The sequence below is a fragment of the Gopherus evgoodei genome, unplaced genomic scaffold (assembly GCF_007399415.2).
Source record: "Gopherus evgoodei ecotype Sinaloan lineage unplaced genomic scaffold, rGopEvg1_v1.p scaffold_62_arrow_ctg1, whole genome shotgun sequence".
Lineage (NCBI taxonomy): Eukaryota > Metazoa > Chordata > Testudines > Testudinidae > Gopherus > Gopherus evgoodei.
In genome coordinates, this window is record NW_022060083.1 from 907,830 (window position 1) to 923,192 (window position 15,363).

The window sequence follows — 15,363 nt, forward strand, 5'->3', positions numbered from 1 at the left end:
ACATAAATGGAGAGGACTTGCAGCCAGTGGGAGCAGGGGTTAGCCTGGAGAATCACATCAGGAAAAGGCAGGTCTATGTGATTGGGGATTCCTTACTGAGAAGAATAGACAGGTCTGTAACTAGAGCTGATCCAGAGAATAGAAGAGTGTGCTGTCTGCTGGATACTAAGATACAAGATGTGGACCTGAGGCTGAAAAGGATCCTAACGGAAACGGGAAAGAATCCACTAATTGTCCTTCATGTGGGAATGAATGATACAGCTGGAATCTCACTGGAACATATCAAGGGAGACTATGCCAGACTGGGGAAGATGCTTTAGGAAAATGAGGCTCAGGTGATCTTCAGTGGGATTCTGCCTGTTCCAACAGAAGGGCACAAAGGTGTGACAAGATTATGGCGATCAACAGATGGCTCAGGCAGTGGTGCTATAAGGAGGGCTTTGGGATGTATGGCCATTGGGAAGCTTTCATGGACAGAGGACTGTTCTCTCGGGATGGACTTCACTTGAGTAAGGAGGGAAATAGACTTCTAAGATGGAGGCTGGCTCAACTGATTAAGAGAGCTTTAAACTAGGAATTTGGGGGAGATGGTTGGGAGATGAAAGGAAAGAAAACAAAGTAAGAGAGGATACAACCATGGGCAGAAGAGTGGACATAAGGAGGAAGGGTAGTGTAGATATCAGTCTAATTGGTGATACTGGTGGTGGAATCTCTGTGCCTAACCAGGTAAAGAATGTGAGTGAAGCCAAATGGCAAAAATTAAGATGTCTGTACACTAATGCGAGGAACCTGGGTAACAAAATGGAGGAACTAGAGCTACTGGTGCAGGAAGTGAAACCGAATATTATAGGGACAACAGAAACATGGTGGAATAGTACTCATGACTGGAGTACAGGTATTGAAGGCTATGTGCTGTTTAGGAAAGACAGAAATAAAGGCAAAGGTGGTGGAGTAGCATTGTATATCAATTATGAGGTTAACTGTAAAGAAATAAGAAGTGATTGAATGGATAAGACAGAGTCTGTCTAAGCAAAAATCACATTGGGAAAGAAAGTTACTAGAGCCTCATCTGAGATAGTGCTTGGGGTGTGCTACAGACAGCCGGGATCTGATTTGGATATGGTTAGAGACCTCTTTAATGTTTTTAATGAAGTAAATACTAATGAGAATTGTGTGATTATGGGAGACTTTAACTTCTCAGATATAGACTGGAGGACAAGTCTATATCTGAGATTTTTCTGGATATGATAGCTGATAGATTTCTTTGCCAAATAGTTGAAGAACCAACAAGAGGGGATGCCATTTTACATTTGTTTTTGGTGACTAGTGAGGACCTCATAGAAGAAATGATTGTAGGGAACAACCTTGGTTCAAGTGATCATGAGCTAATTCAGTTCAAACTAGATGGAAGGATAAACAAAAATAGATCTGGGACTAGGGTTTTTTATTTCAAAGAATTAAGGAAATTAGTTAGGGAAGTGGATTGGACTGAAAAACTTGTGGATCTAAAGGTGGAGGAGGCCTGGAATTACTTCAAGTCAAAGCCGCAGAAACTGTCAGAAGCCTGCATCCCAAGAAAGGGGAAAACATTCATAGGCAGGAGTTGTAGACCAAGCTGTATGAGCAAGCATCTCAGAGAGGTGATTAAGAAAAAGTACGAAGCCTACAAGGAATGGAAGATAGGAGGGATTAGCAAGAAAAGCTACCTTATTGAGGTCAGAACATGTAGGGATAAAGTGAGAAAGGCTAAAAGCCATGTAGAGTTGGATCTTGAAAAAGGGAATTAAAACCAATAGTAAAAGGTTCTATAGCCATATAAATAAGAAGAAAACAAAGAAAGAAGAAGTGGGACCACTAAACACTGAGGATGGAATGGAGGTTAAGGATAATCTAGGCATGGTCCAATATCTGAGGCATGCATTCAGGGAAGAAAGAGCTTGCCAGAAGAGTCTACAAATTGCTGACTCTGGTTAGTCTCCCATGAAACCAGCGTTGTTGGTGGCTTGGCAGTAGTTGGCATTCTTGTGAAGGGAGGACTGACAACTCAGGATTGTCTCTAGGCGTAACTGAATCTTGGGAGGGGCTGGATGTGTTTGTCCTCTGAAGAAAGAAGAAACCTCAAAGACTCTCTGGGCCAGTCCAATCAAGCAAGGCTGACTCAGTCTAGCTGAGCCTCTGGCTCTGTTGCCTAGCCCCGTGGTTCTCAACCAGGGGTACGCAGAGGTCTTCCAGGGCGGTACATCAACTCATCTAGATATTTGCCTAGGTTTACAACAGGCTACATTAAAAAGCAGTAGCTAAGTCAGTACAAGCTAAAATTTTATACAGACAATGACTTATTTATTGTGCTCTGTGTACTATACACTGAAATGTAAGTACAATATTTATATTCTAATTTAATTATGGTAAAATAGAAAGAAAGCAATTTTTTTAGTAATAGTATGCTGCGACACATCTGTATATTTGATTTTGCAAGCAGGTAGTTTTTAAGCGAGGTAAAACTTGGAGTATGCAAGGCAAATCAGGCTCCTGAAAGAGGTACAGTAATCTGGAAAGGTTGAGAGCCACTATCCTAGCCTATTCGAGGGCTTTATTCTACACCCTAAGGAAGAAGGATGCAGGGATCTTGTTTTTCAGCCTGGGTGAGGCCTCTGATCTCTGGCCTGAGGGTTGAAAGAAACATGGCTTGTTTTGTCTGGGGATCATAACTGGGGCCAAGGGAAATGGGTCTCAGAGAGAAAAGAGCCTCTTGGAGTGACAGTGAGGAATCTGGGGAGTGGGGAGAATCCCACTTTCCCATTGCTAGGGCCAGTGACTAGTGTTCTAAAGGGTGGGTGAACCTCCTCCCCATTCAGTGCTCAGCAGGTTCCACCCTCACCCCGGAAGCAAAGGCAGACCACTCCAGAAGTTTGCTTATCTCAGAAGTTGGGGTGGGGAACAGCCCCACAGCCCAGGAGTTCTCTTTCCCTGGCAGGCGGGGAGCCGCGGCTTGTTTTGAAGGGGGAGAGAAGCCTTGGCCCCGTGCCTGCCAGGAACAGAGAGCACTGGCCCCCGCAGCCCCAGTGCTCTCTGTCCCTGGCAGGTGGGGAGCCGCGGCTCCTCTTGAAGCCGGAGAGAAGCCTCGGTCCCGCGCCTGCCAGGGACAGAGAGCACTGATGCCGGCAGCCCTGGAGAAGCAGGAGAGAAGCTGCGGCCCAGCGCCTGCTGGGGACAGAGAGCACCGGCGCCCGCAGCCTCAGAGTTCTCTGTCCCCAGCAGGTGCGAGGCTGCAGCTTCTCTCCCCTACCATGGTGTTGGGGACCATTGGTACAGAACCGTACTGTATTATGCCTTAAAGGGGAGCCAACCTGTGATTGCGTTATATGCGATTTCACATTATGGTGGGGTGCATTATTGCCAGGATTGACTGTAATATTCTATTTTATTGGTATTTTATTCTTTTGAAATTGTTAAGGGCAGCAACTACTTAGCTCAGACTGAAGCATCTTATCTAATTTTCTAGATCACGGTGTCTTCTCTTTGTGTACGATGAGACAGTTTAATTCACTGTGAGAAGCAGGAGATGCTCGTTTTGCAAACAAAGATTAGTTTGCAAATATTTTTCATGCTATGTGTTTTGATTTCAAGAAACAAAGTGGTTTAGTCTGAATGGATTTTCTGACAGAAAACAGTTTCCATGAAAATTTTCACCCCTTATTTCCTGGGCTCTATCCCTGCCTCTTTGGGGATTGTTGTTTGTTAGTTAGAACAGGAGTCAGGACTGTTGGCTTCTCTTTCTAGCTCTGGCACCGCTTTGCTGTGTGACTCCTTGGGTAGGTCCAATGGGAATAGGGTCTATTCTCTAATTCCAGGCAGCAGAGAGCCTGGGTGAGGAGGGATGCTCAACCTGTCTATGGAGGAGAAAGGGATGTTTCCAGGTGTTGGACATCAAGAATTCTAAACTTTGCTAAAATGGCTAGTGTAGAGAGACAAGAAATAGTTGGGGCGAAACTTTAACCATTGTCTCTTTTAAAGCCCATTCTGGGATGTGAGTCCCAGAGAGCCATAGAGAGGGGGAGCAACTTGCCCAGTCCCAAAGAGCAATAGGCACCAATGGAACCAGGAGTGACACTCCCTCTCAAAGGCAGGGGGACTGGACATTAGGGCCTGGTTGCAATTGCCAGCTGTGGGAGGGAGTGTGGAGCAGTGGTTAGTGAAGGCGTCCATCCGTGGCTCTGACACTCGGTGTGACCCTGAGCAGGTAGCTGAGGCCCGTTTACCATCAGTAGGGTTAAGGTCCCATCACTACAGTCCACGGGGGTTGGGAGGCTCCAGGAAGGTGTGTAAAGTGCTGGGATGTTAGGATCCTGGAGCTGCTGTCACCTCTGCACTAGGGCAGTGTTCTGCACCCCACTGCTGCTGGCTGACTTTCTCCATCTCCTGGCAATAAGACAGACTCTTGCTTTCGCAGCCAGTCGATCGCCCTAGAATCATCACCCTGCCTGCTGGCTGGGCAGGGTAACTCCTCAGGTCACCACCCTCTCCAGCCTGCCTTGGGCTTGGAGAGTGAGGAGGAGGGCGAAGGACATCTGCTGACCCTGAACATCTGCCATCCATTGTACCATCACCTAGAGCAAGTGAGTGACATTAGGGTTCCTCGGTGGCTTCCCCTGTCAGTCTGGAGAGAGGCAGAAAGAGGGGGAGAGAACATCCAAAGGGGGATTTAATTTGCAAACAGGCCCCAAGAGCCCCTCACTCTCAGTCTGGGCAGGGGCTTCTCCAGAGCCGTCTCCAGTGTGTTTGGAAAGGTCCCAGCAATGGGGCTCCCAGCCCTTCCCTTGTGGGACACTGTTCCCCAGGCTGTGAGTCTCTGAGCGGGGCCAGACCCTGTGAGCTGCTGAGCATGGAAATCAATGGGGAATGAGGAGGTCCCTGGGCTTCCTGTGCCTAGGGTCTTTGTGACTTTGACGTGGGGAATGGTTTCCCAGGAGAAGTCTGGACACCTGGGTTCTGTTCCTTCTCTAGTCTTGGCGGGGCCTGGGATGAAAGGAGGGGGCTGCTTGTCCAGAGTAACCAATGCTCTTTGGGACTGACCCCATGGCTCTAAAAGGATGAGATTTCCTGGATATTGCTGCAGCAGCAGGGATGACGAGGGGGAACATTGAGGGGGAGCAGATCATGCAATGAACTCCTGCCAGTGTGTGTAGCTTGCACTCCTATGTGGGGAGAAGGGGCTGCTGTGGTTGGAGCAGGGCTGAGGAGGGACCGAAAAGGCCCATGAGTGACCCCAGACTCACACCTGGTCCCCGCTAGATTCCAAGATGGCCAGGCTCCTGACGATGTTCAGGAAGAAGGTTTTGCAGGTGGCCTCAAAGCCTGTGGGAAGCAGCGGCCATCATCCCAAGGGGCCGATCCACCTCTCTGTTCCCTCTGGTGGGGAAGCAGCTCCCATCCAGGCCAGAAGGCGGAAGTGCCCAGCCTTCTGGAGAACAAAACCAGCTCCCGGCAGAGGCGCTGAGCTGGGAGAGACCCCGACCAAGCCCAGATGGAACTGGCTCAGGATGCGGTTTCGCAGCCAGGACCCAGCCCAGGAGGGGCGCAGGGCAGGGAGGCTCTGTGGCTTGTTAGGTGAGCAGCAGCGGCCCCAGGAGCCCAGCCCTCATTCCCAGCAGGGGGCATCGCCCTGCCCGGTCACTGAGGATCTTCCAGCCCCCTCAGGCCAGGAAGTAGAAGATCCCAACCCCAGCACCAGCAGCTCAGCACGGGACAGCAGCAGTGCCTGGGGGTCTAGCAGCAGCAACGCCAATGGACGCTGCCGCTTTGTTCCAGGCGAGGAGCCAGGTTGGGCTCAGGGAGGGGTGAGGATGGAGATGTGAACACTTTGGGCCCAGACACTCTCCCGGTGATATGGCAGGGGGTGGTCCCCAGCCCAGTTGTCTGGTCTGAGCCACGTGAACCCCACTGACATCAGCAGCAGTCACACATCTGCCCCTGCAGCAAGAGGAACTGGAGGTGGGGGCATCAAGAGCTGCTGCCACTTTGTCCCTTGATGCTCCAGGGCTAGGGGAGTCGGCACATCCCATGGAGTCCTGGACAGTGGAGGACGGAGGGGTCTCTGCAATGGGCTTCTGAAGCTGTTGGGGGCTGAAGGCATCCCTGAGAGGGATGTGTGGGGCCCAATCTGCCCTGGGTGCCTGAGGTGGGAAGGGGGTCTTTAATCCTGCTCTCCCCATCATGCCCTTGTCCTTCCCCAAGTGGCAGCAGACATCACACTGTTCCCTTCTTTCCCTGGTGCAGGGACCCCCAGGGATTCAGAGGAGGAGGAATGGCTGGACATGTCCACAGATGAAGCTGCTCTCAAGGTCATCAGAGAGCAGCTCCATCGCAGAGAAAAGGTACAAATGTTCCCCACCTTGGCTGGAACCAAGATTGTCCTGTCCCTTCCCAGCATCCCCACCCCCTGCCGAAGGTCTTGTCCTTGATGATCCACCACCCCTAATGGGGCCCTTTTACATCCCTGATGTGGGACCCCCAAGATGGGGGTAGCAAATAGTCCTGTGGCACCTTATAGACTAACAGACATTTTGGAGCATGAGCTTTTGTGGGTGAATACTCACTTCGTCGGATGCAAGATGGGGGTGTTTGTCCCACAACAGCCGAGGTCTCCTGCCCCAAGAGGCACTGTCCCAGTTCCCAGTCCTGCTTGTGTAGGAGTTGTGGGAGATTTGGACACTAGGCGGGTCCCCACAATCCCCCATTGAGGCCTGAGCCCTGGAGCTGGTGTGGGTGAGGCAGGAAGGTCCCTAGCTAACAGGTTCTCTCCCGTTATACCCCACTCCTGGTGGGTACAGGATGAGGGGCAGCAGCTCAGGTTTCTGCAGGCCTTCTACCCCGCGTCTTGTAGCACAGGACAGAGGGCAGGACATGCTGGAGCCGCACTGCTGCAAGGCGGCTGTGGTGGAGAGGATTGTGGTGAGAGAGACACATCATACGGCAGCTGAAGGGAGGAGAGAAACATGGGATTGGCAGGGGTATCACCGGGCTAATGGGTGGGGGCTGGGTGGTGTTGGAGGGGGCAGCAGAAAGCAGGGATTGCTGGGGCTGAAGGCTGGGGAGAAGAGAAGGGACAATTGTGAGATTGGGCAGTGGGGGAATTGTGGGGCTGGAGGGCAGCTGTGACTGGGGGACAAGGAATCACATGGTCCCAGCTTGGTAGTCGAGATGGTGCTGAATGGGGGCAGTTTTGACAAGGAGGAGGAAAGAAGGGGATTGGGACTGAGCTAGGGAGGAATCCTGGAAGGCGGACAAGTTTGATGGGCAGGAAGAAATGGGAGGAGCAGGAGGTAGTGAGGGATTCTGCTGGCCATGTGGGGCACTGGCTGTGTAATCTTCTCATTGGGAGGTGTCAGTAGAGCCCGAATCTCTCATGCTCCTTTGTCTCCTTCATGTCTCACAGGAGCTCATTGAGGAGCTTCCTAAAGACTCTCCACACAGCGCCATCCTCGCCAGCTGCCTGGCTGCTGTGGGCAACCTCAGATACCGAGACAGCCCCCTTCCCCCCTCCGCTGGCTCCCCTAACCCCAGTGCTGCTCAGGCCCAAGGTTGGGAGTCACTGTCCCTCCCACTCCCAGGTCGGTCACCTCCCAGGAGCAGCACCTCTGGCAGAGATAGTGGGGTGCGAAGGTTCACTCTGTTCTGGCTGGGCTCTTCTTTTCACTCCAATAATATTCCAAGGGCCTTGAAGAGGGGCTCACTCGCGGGCTTAGATACAGGAGGGGCAGCAGGCTCCAGGGAACAGACGCTATTCCTGTCCTGCCACTGTCTGTCTGTGACGCCTTGGCCTTGTCATTCCCTAGCTCAGTGCTTCAGTTTCCATTCTCGCCAGCCTGTGCCTATATCCCTGTGATTTCGTGTCCATGTTGGCTACAGTCCCACCCCGGAACTGCGCAGACTAATACCAGCTCCTCTCTCTTGCCAGCACCATGAAACCAGCCCTTGAGCCTGACCTAGAGTCCCACCTCTTGCGAGCTGCCCTTCGCTCCGTCTTCACCCTGGGCACGGAGATGGACACCATCAACATCCAGGTACATCCTCCTCCTCTCCCAGAGCGGTCCTTGTCCCTGCTCCCTTGATTCGCTGGAGCTCCAGATTTAGGGGTGGGATAGGCAGAGATGGAACAAGCTGTAGGGTTTACCTCTCTTCCCTCCAGAGGATTACCCTTCCTTTCTTTCTTTCTTATGCCATATTTTTCCCAGCAGCCTAGCTTCCATCCATAGCAACTTGGCTGTTTCCTACTCTTCTGCCTACAAGGCCCTCTGCAGAGACCTGCTAAGCTCATGAATCAAAGATCCAGGTGTCATCAATCCTTGCTAATTACCTGCAGTGGGATGTGAATGAGAAAGGCCAGGATATGTGTTTGGGAGTCTCACCAGTGCTTCCCAGAGACCCCTCTTCCCATCCTGTGGCAGGTATAGGCCCAGTTTCCCTAACTCTGACCCATGCTTTGCAGGCTCTGCACAAAGTCATGCCAGAGCTCCTGGATGCCATGCTGGGGAACCTGCTGGCAGAGTTCCCAGACGCAGACAAGCTCCACTACATCTTGGAGGTGAGCCCCATAAAGAGGGGTGGGAACTAATTTCACCTTAACTCTTTGGGGGACTGGTAAGGAGAGACTGGGAGATCCATTTTCTATTCTGTCCTCCTAACTGGGTCCCCAGTGGGGCGTCCATGGCTGGGGAGGTCAGTGCAATGCAGTGTCAGGTCCTGCTTTCTTGAGGGACAGAGGAAGGAGCTGGGACTTCAACCCAGAGCTCTGCCTGGTTCTGTTGAGCACTAACCACAGGGCCCCTGGTTGTCTTGGGGAGTGAGAGTCTGAAAACCCACCCTTCCCCTGCCCCTCCCAACACACACACCTCATGAGATTCTGGAGTTGGTTCTCAGAGAAGAGGCACATGCTCCTTCCTAGAGAAACAGGAAGACCCCAGGGAATCAGCCCTTCTCTCTGATATGCTCTGAAATTCCTGGAGGGATAGTGCTCTCAGTGACTCCCTACATCCACCAAGGATTTTACTGGCAGGGAAGGGCAAGGGTTCAGTCTCCTTTCTGGTGAACTGTTCAGGAATCAGGAGTTCTGGGAGGATGGGACCAGCCCGGACACCAAACCTTGTCCCAATCTAGAGAGACCCTGACAACTTGTGACCTGCAGGATACAAGCTGCATCCTGGGGGAAAGAATCCCCTTCTAAAGCTCTGTGATCAATGACTCAGCTTTTCCCCCCTGCGCATAATGTCTTGGGCCCCTGGGCTGCAGGGGTGGGGCTCATTTGCAAAGCACCACCTGCCCATTGATCCTGACCTGCCTCCTTTCCCTACAGCATGTCAACCTCTGGATCGTGTCCAGGGTGTCCCAGGAGAGAGCCAGGGCCATTAGGAGCAGCACGGCCCTGCTCAGATATGCAGTCACCCTCCTCAAGTTTGATGTAAGTGACCTCTGACCCCAGCTTCCTGACTCCAGGTGTAGGCGGGCTGGCTCCAACGGGCTGTGGGATCTGCTGCTGCAGGGCTGTAAGTTCGGAGTGTTCCTCTTGGGGAGGCAGAGTCAGAGCAAGGAATGAGATAGGCTTGAGTCAAGTTATTCTTGTCCTGGTCAAGGGGGTTGTCATAACAATAAAGGAAAGAGAACAGCCCTCCTGTGTACTACAAAATCTCTCCTGGCCAGAGACACCAAAATCCTTTTACCTGTAAAGGGTTAAGAAGCTCAGGTAACCTGGCTGACACCTGACCCAAAGGACCAATAAGGGGAGAGGATACTTTCAAATCTTGGTGAGGGGGGGAAGTCTTTTGTTTGTGTGCTCTTTGTTTTGGGGGTTGTTCGCTCTTGGGACTAAGAGGGACCAGATATCAATCCAGGCTCTCCAAATCTTTCTGAACCAGTCTCTCATATTTCAAATTTGTAAGTAATAGCCAGGCAAGGCGTGTTAGATTTATTTTTGTTTTCTCAACTTGTAAATGTTCCTTTTTGCTAAGAGGATTTTACTTCTGTTTGCTGTAACTTTGAACCTAAGGCTAGAAGGGGTTCCTCTGGGCTCTTTGAATCTGATTACCATGTAAAGTTATTTTCCATCCTGATTTTACAGAGAAGATTTTTACCTTTCTTTTTTTAATTAACAGCCTTCTTTTTGAGAACCTGATTGATTTTTCTTTGTTTTAAGATCCAAAGGTGTTGTGTCAAGGTTTTTTCCCCCCACTTTGAACTTTAGTGTCCAAAAAGTGGGGACCTGCATGGAACCTTCTAAGCTTAATTCCTAGCTTAGATCTGATAACACTGCCACTAGCCATAAGATAGTGTTTGGCACACTTTCTGTTCCCCTAAAACCTTCCTTGGGGAACCCAAGACCCAAACCCTTTGAGTCTTAAAACAAGGAGAAATAAACCATTCCCCCTCCTTTCCCCCTCCCTGGATTACCCTGAGAGGCTACACTGATCCAAACTCCTTGGATCTTAAAACAAAGAGGAATTAACCTTCCCCTTCCTCCTTTCCCCCCACCAATCCCTGGTGAGTTCAGACCCAATCCCCTTGTGTCTTAAACAAGGAAGAAAAAAACTTCAATCAGGTTCTTAAAAAGGAAAGCTTTTAATTTTTATTTTTTCTTTTATTATCTCTGTAAAATCAGGGTGTAAAATGCTTACAGGGTATTCAGATTCATAGAGACTAGAGGGACTCCCCCTCCCCCGCCTGAGATTCAAAGTTACAGCAAACAGAGGTAAAAATCCTTCCAGCAAAATACACATTTACAAGTTAAGAAAACAAACATAAGACTAATCCTCCTTTTCTAGCTAGTACTTACTATTTTGAAACATGAGAGACTGATTTAGAAGGACTGGAGAAAAACCTGGGTGCACGTCTACTCCCTCTTAGCCCCAAGAGAGAACAACGAACAGCACAAACAGCACAAACAAAGACTTTCCTCCACCAAGATTTGGAAGTATCTTGTCCCCTGATTGGTCCTCTGGTCAGATGTCAGCCAGGTTCACTGAGCTTCCTAACCCTTTACAGGTAAAAGAGACATTAACCCTTAACTATCTGTTTATGACAGGTTGGATCTTCACTCACCAGGAATTAGTGGGGGGAAAGGAGGGGGAATGGTTAATTTCTCCTTGTTTTAAGATCCAAGGGTTTGGATCAGTGTTCACCAGGAAATTGGTGGAGGAGTCTCCAAAGGCTACCCAGGGAAGGGTTATAGTATTTGGGAGGGAGATATTCTAGGGGGGAGGTAGACAGAGTTTCCCAAATAACTTGAGTGGTGGCAGAAAAACCAGATCTAAGCTGGTAATTAAGCTTAGAGGTTCTCATGCAGGTCCCCACATCTGTACCCTAGAGTTCAGAGTGGGAAAGGAACCTTGGCAGGGACCATGCTCCAGCCCCTGCTTGGCATCCCAAAGCAGATCCTGGTTCCCTTGGCAGCAGAGCAAACGAAGGGTCTATCTCAGGCTTTTTTCCCCCCGCATCTCCTGCAGAGGGGCTAAGGGAAGTAGCCTTCTGGCCCAGGGGGACAAGGAGCTGACAGGAAAATTCTGATGGCGTCTCCTCTCCTCTCCCTTCCATTAGATCTCAGCAGGGTTCCCGAGGATGGGTCACCACGTGGCACAGCTGGCTCTGTTTGTGAGTGACTCAGACAAAGACATCAGCCAGCAGGCCAGGAAGGGGACTTACCAGCTGAACCAGCTGCTGCTCGAACCGAGGGGTAAGGAACCCACTGGGACATGGAACCCAACAGGGGACTGAGAGTGACCACAGGTGGATAATGGGACCCCAGACAATTTCTCTCCACCTGACCCCAGCTGGAGAACAAGTCTCTCTCTGCATCTCTTCTTCTCCACTCCACTGTGCAGCCACCAATGGGATTTGAAGGACACAGAAACTGCAACCAGAATGATCAAAGTGTCTCTCTCTCTCTCTCTCTCTCTCTCTCTCTCTCTCTCTCTCTCTCTCTCTCTCTCTTTTCCAGGGCAGAAGATCTGTGGTGCCACGACTGGCACTGGGACAGCAGACTCCTGGGCTATAAAAACACAGCCAGCGTGGGGGAGGTAAGGACACTGTGGCAGGGTATGACAGCTCAGGGAGTGGGGCTGGCTGGGGTCCCTGCAGTGGATGCATCCTGGACACAGGAAAAGCACCTGCTCCTTATTTCCAGCTCGGAGTTCCTCATCCAGCACCCAGTGGGACAGGCTGATGCTAAAGGTCCCACGTTGGAACCTTGCTAGTTGCTGTGATTTGAGTGTCTTACATGGAGCCATTGCTACGTGGCATAAGGAGACTCCCCAGGTGGGTGAGTTAATATAGGATTATGGCTCTAGGTGTCTCTCTGCTCCTTGTCCCCCTGGCTGATCCCCAAGTGTCTGAGAGGAAAGCACTGGGTCAGTCAGTCACTATTGCTTGATCAGACCCTTGTGTACTTCCCTGCACCCTGTAGAAGCAGAGAAAGGAGGTGGGGTTTGCCCAATTCCATTGCCAGTCAGGAAGCAGAATGCTCCAACCTGGGAACTGGGTAGGGAGCACAGTGAGCTCCAGAGCCAATATGGACCACATGCGCCCTCCTCATGTCTCCAGACCTGGCCAGGGAATGGCAGAGTATCTGGACCTCAGCCACTGTGCCAAAGAAGCACATTGTCACTGACCCAAGTTACACCTACTTGCTGCACGAGTAGAAAATCAAAGACCTCCCCACCTCGTCTCACAGCTATGGTGAGAACATCCAAACCTTGGAACACACCATAACCCAGTGCCCTCAGATTGGAGTCAAAGGTGAAATGGGTGATTTCCACAACATCACAGAGGGGGCCTTGGAATGGCTCCTGGATCTACAAGTGCATCTACAGCATGCTGCTTTATAGACACCATGTGAGAGAGACTGTGTGAGCTTGTCCTGCATCCCACAAGCTGAATTGCTGCAGCAGAAGAAAAGTTTCCTAGGAGTGTCTGTGATGGAGACTGGGACATGAGTCTCCTTATCCTGGTCAAGTTGTAGATTGGATTCCCTTTGGCAGAAACCAAGGAGCTCCCTAGGCCATACCCAGGTACTAGAGAAATCACTAATTTGGGGGAAATAGAACTTTGGTCTGTCAGCTCCAACCCCCTTCCCCACCACCCACGCACACTCCTCTAGCCACTGAGGTGCAAGAGATCACTCTGCTGGAAGCAATACAGAGTCCCCTATTGTCTCTGTGCAATGCACAGCAGAGTGGGCCCTGCTCACCCACATTAGAGATCTATTTCCTGCCCATCATGGCTGGAAAATTGCCCTCCAGAAAGAGCCACTGGAGGCTTTGGTCCCTAAGTTTCTGCCATATTTTAATAAAGGGGCTTCCCTGAGCCATAGGACCCTGAAAGCCTCCTGGGGAATGAACTGCCTTGGCTACAGCAGCTCTCATACTCTCCCTTTGGGGCACCAGACGCTGAGGCCATTCTATCTCTAGGATTTGGAGGCTGGCTCTGGGCAATCTGCTACAGCCTTGTGTCCTGTTGGTTTTAGGTCTTTGGAAAATTCTTCTCTGAGGGGCAGAGAAAATACTTCCTCCAGACAGCAATGCTGGCAATCCATGACCCCCCTGTTGTGTATTAGCCAGGCTGGGCTGCTCCTCACATACTCCATCCTGAGGGAAGCCCAGCAACTGATGAAGGACAAAGTAAGCAGCTGCATTAGACTCAGGAGATTGGGGTGGGGCCCAGGCCTCATTCCCATCCTATCACCATTCACTGGCCTGGGAGCAAGGAGCCTAGTGGGGACTTCTGGACTTCATGGACTTGTGTTATTAGGATGTGATGCTCCACTATCACTCCTGGGAAGGGCAGGACAGTCCCCTAATTGCCCTCTGTGAACCTTTCCTGACCCACAGAGCTGCACCCATTTCCCCATGGCCTAGTGTCCATGTCACCTGAGCCACCACCCAGAGTTGCCTCCATCACTGGCAGCCTGGGAGGCCAAGGACTGATGGGTGATGGCAACTGGCCAGGCAGTTCTGAGGCACATGAGCGGGGGAAGCTTGTCCTGCTGGTGGCAGGGCTGGACCCACTCTAGAGAGAATGGGAGGATTCAGTCAGCAGAGGCTGCTGACCTGCCCCATTCACCAGGGCTGCCATCCTGTGGCTTCAGCATTTGTCACTGGGGTGACATGGGAAAAGGTCTCAACCTTCCCGCATGCCACTTCACTGCTGTCAGAATCCCTCCTGCCCTACCTGGGTGGGGTTGGAGATCGGGGTGGAGGAGAGGGTTCTACAAACTTGAGCGGTGTCCCTGGGTGGGTTGGAGGTGGAACAGCTGTCAGGGGCACTGACGGGGAGGTGGCAGGAGTTAACCCTACAAAGAGGATGGTTGGCACTGGAGGTCACTAGAGAGGACAACAAGCATCCACCCTGGGGATCAGGAGTGTGAATCAACCACTCAGACATGAGCAGCTGTGGAAATGGTGCTGGTTCCAGGTGCCCTTAATCCTCCCTGATTCCAGGGCAGTGTCTCAGTCTCTGCCATGTTCTCCTTGCCCTGCAGCTGGAGGATGTCACAGCCAAGGTGATGTGTCAGCTCCGCATCATCCAGCAGTTGCATCAGGTGCCTGAGGCTCTGCAAGGGCTGAGCCTCATCTGATGCCCTTAAAGCTTCGCCTCCTATGTTCAGCAACTCCCATTCCCTGCCGCAGGTACTGCTCTGTCTTACTGTAAATGAGGGGCTAGTGGAAGGGGAAATGGAGGCCCCTATCACTGACAGAACTCTCTCCTCTCTCTGTGAACCAGGGTCCTTCCCTCTGACCCCAAACTTCCTTTATCTGGGGCATGAGCTCTTCCTCTCATTCCCACACCCCTCCCCTCTTTCCTTGCTCTGACCCCCATCCCATTCCCCGTGCTCCCAGGCAGAGGTCCCCCTGCCCCACATGGCGCAGAAGGACCTTTGTGCCAGAGCTACAGACTGTCTGCCCAAATGAAGCTCAGGAAGCTCCACATTTGAGGAGGTGAGGATGGGACAGAGGCTCAGGGCCTGCTTCACCTCTTGCCCTTTATTCTTCCTTTGGCTCTTCTATTGGCTTTCAGAGGGTGATATGAATAGGAACCTCCTCCCCACCTGTCTTCTAGGCCCTGGGGTGTGTGACAACAGTCAGAAGCTGAGCCACCTCAGGGAGCGGTGGGGACAGGTCACCTTGTCCTATGAAACCAAGCAGTGCTAGTTCTCAAATTTGCTGAGAGGGAAGACCCCGCTCCTTCATGGAGGTAAGAACCAGTTACTTCTTTGGACAGAGGCTCTATTATGGTGTCTTTGAAAAGTGTCCATGCACCTTGCAGGGATTTCACTCTAGTCACTGTATCTTTTAATTTCTGTTTAACTAACCTCCTCAT

General features: G+C 51.3%; 1 protein-coding gene across 1 annotated transcript in view; it reads left to right on the forward strand.

Annotated features, from left to right (window-relative positions):
- Positions 1–11,607: 11,607 nt before the first annotated feature.
- Positions 11,608–15,363, forward strand: part of LOC115643567 (cytosolic phospholipase A2 gamma-like) — a gene marked incomplete at its 3' end in the record, with an annotated part of 46,445 nt that continues 42,689 nt past the window's right edge. The window contains 1 exon segment of the mRNA XM_030547591.1: positions 11,608–11,722. Coding sequence (XP_030403451.1) covers positions 11,608–11,722 — 115 coding nt within the window.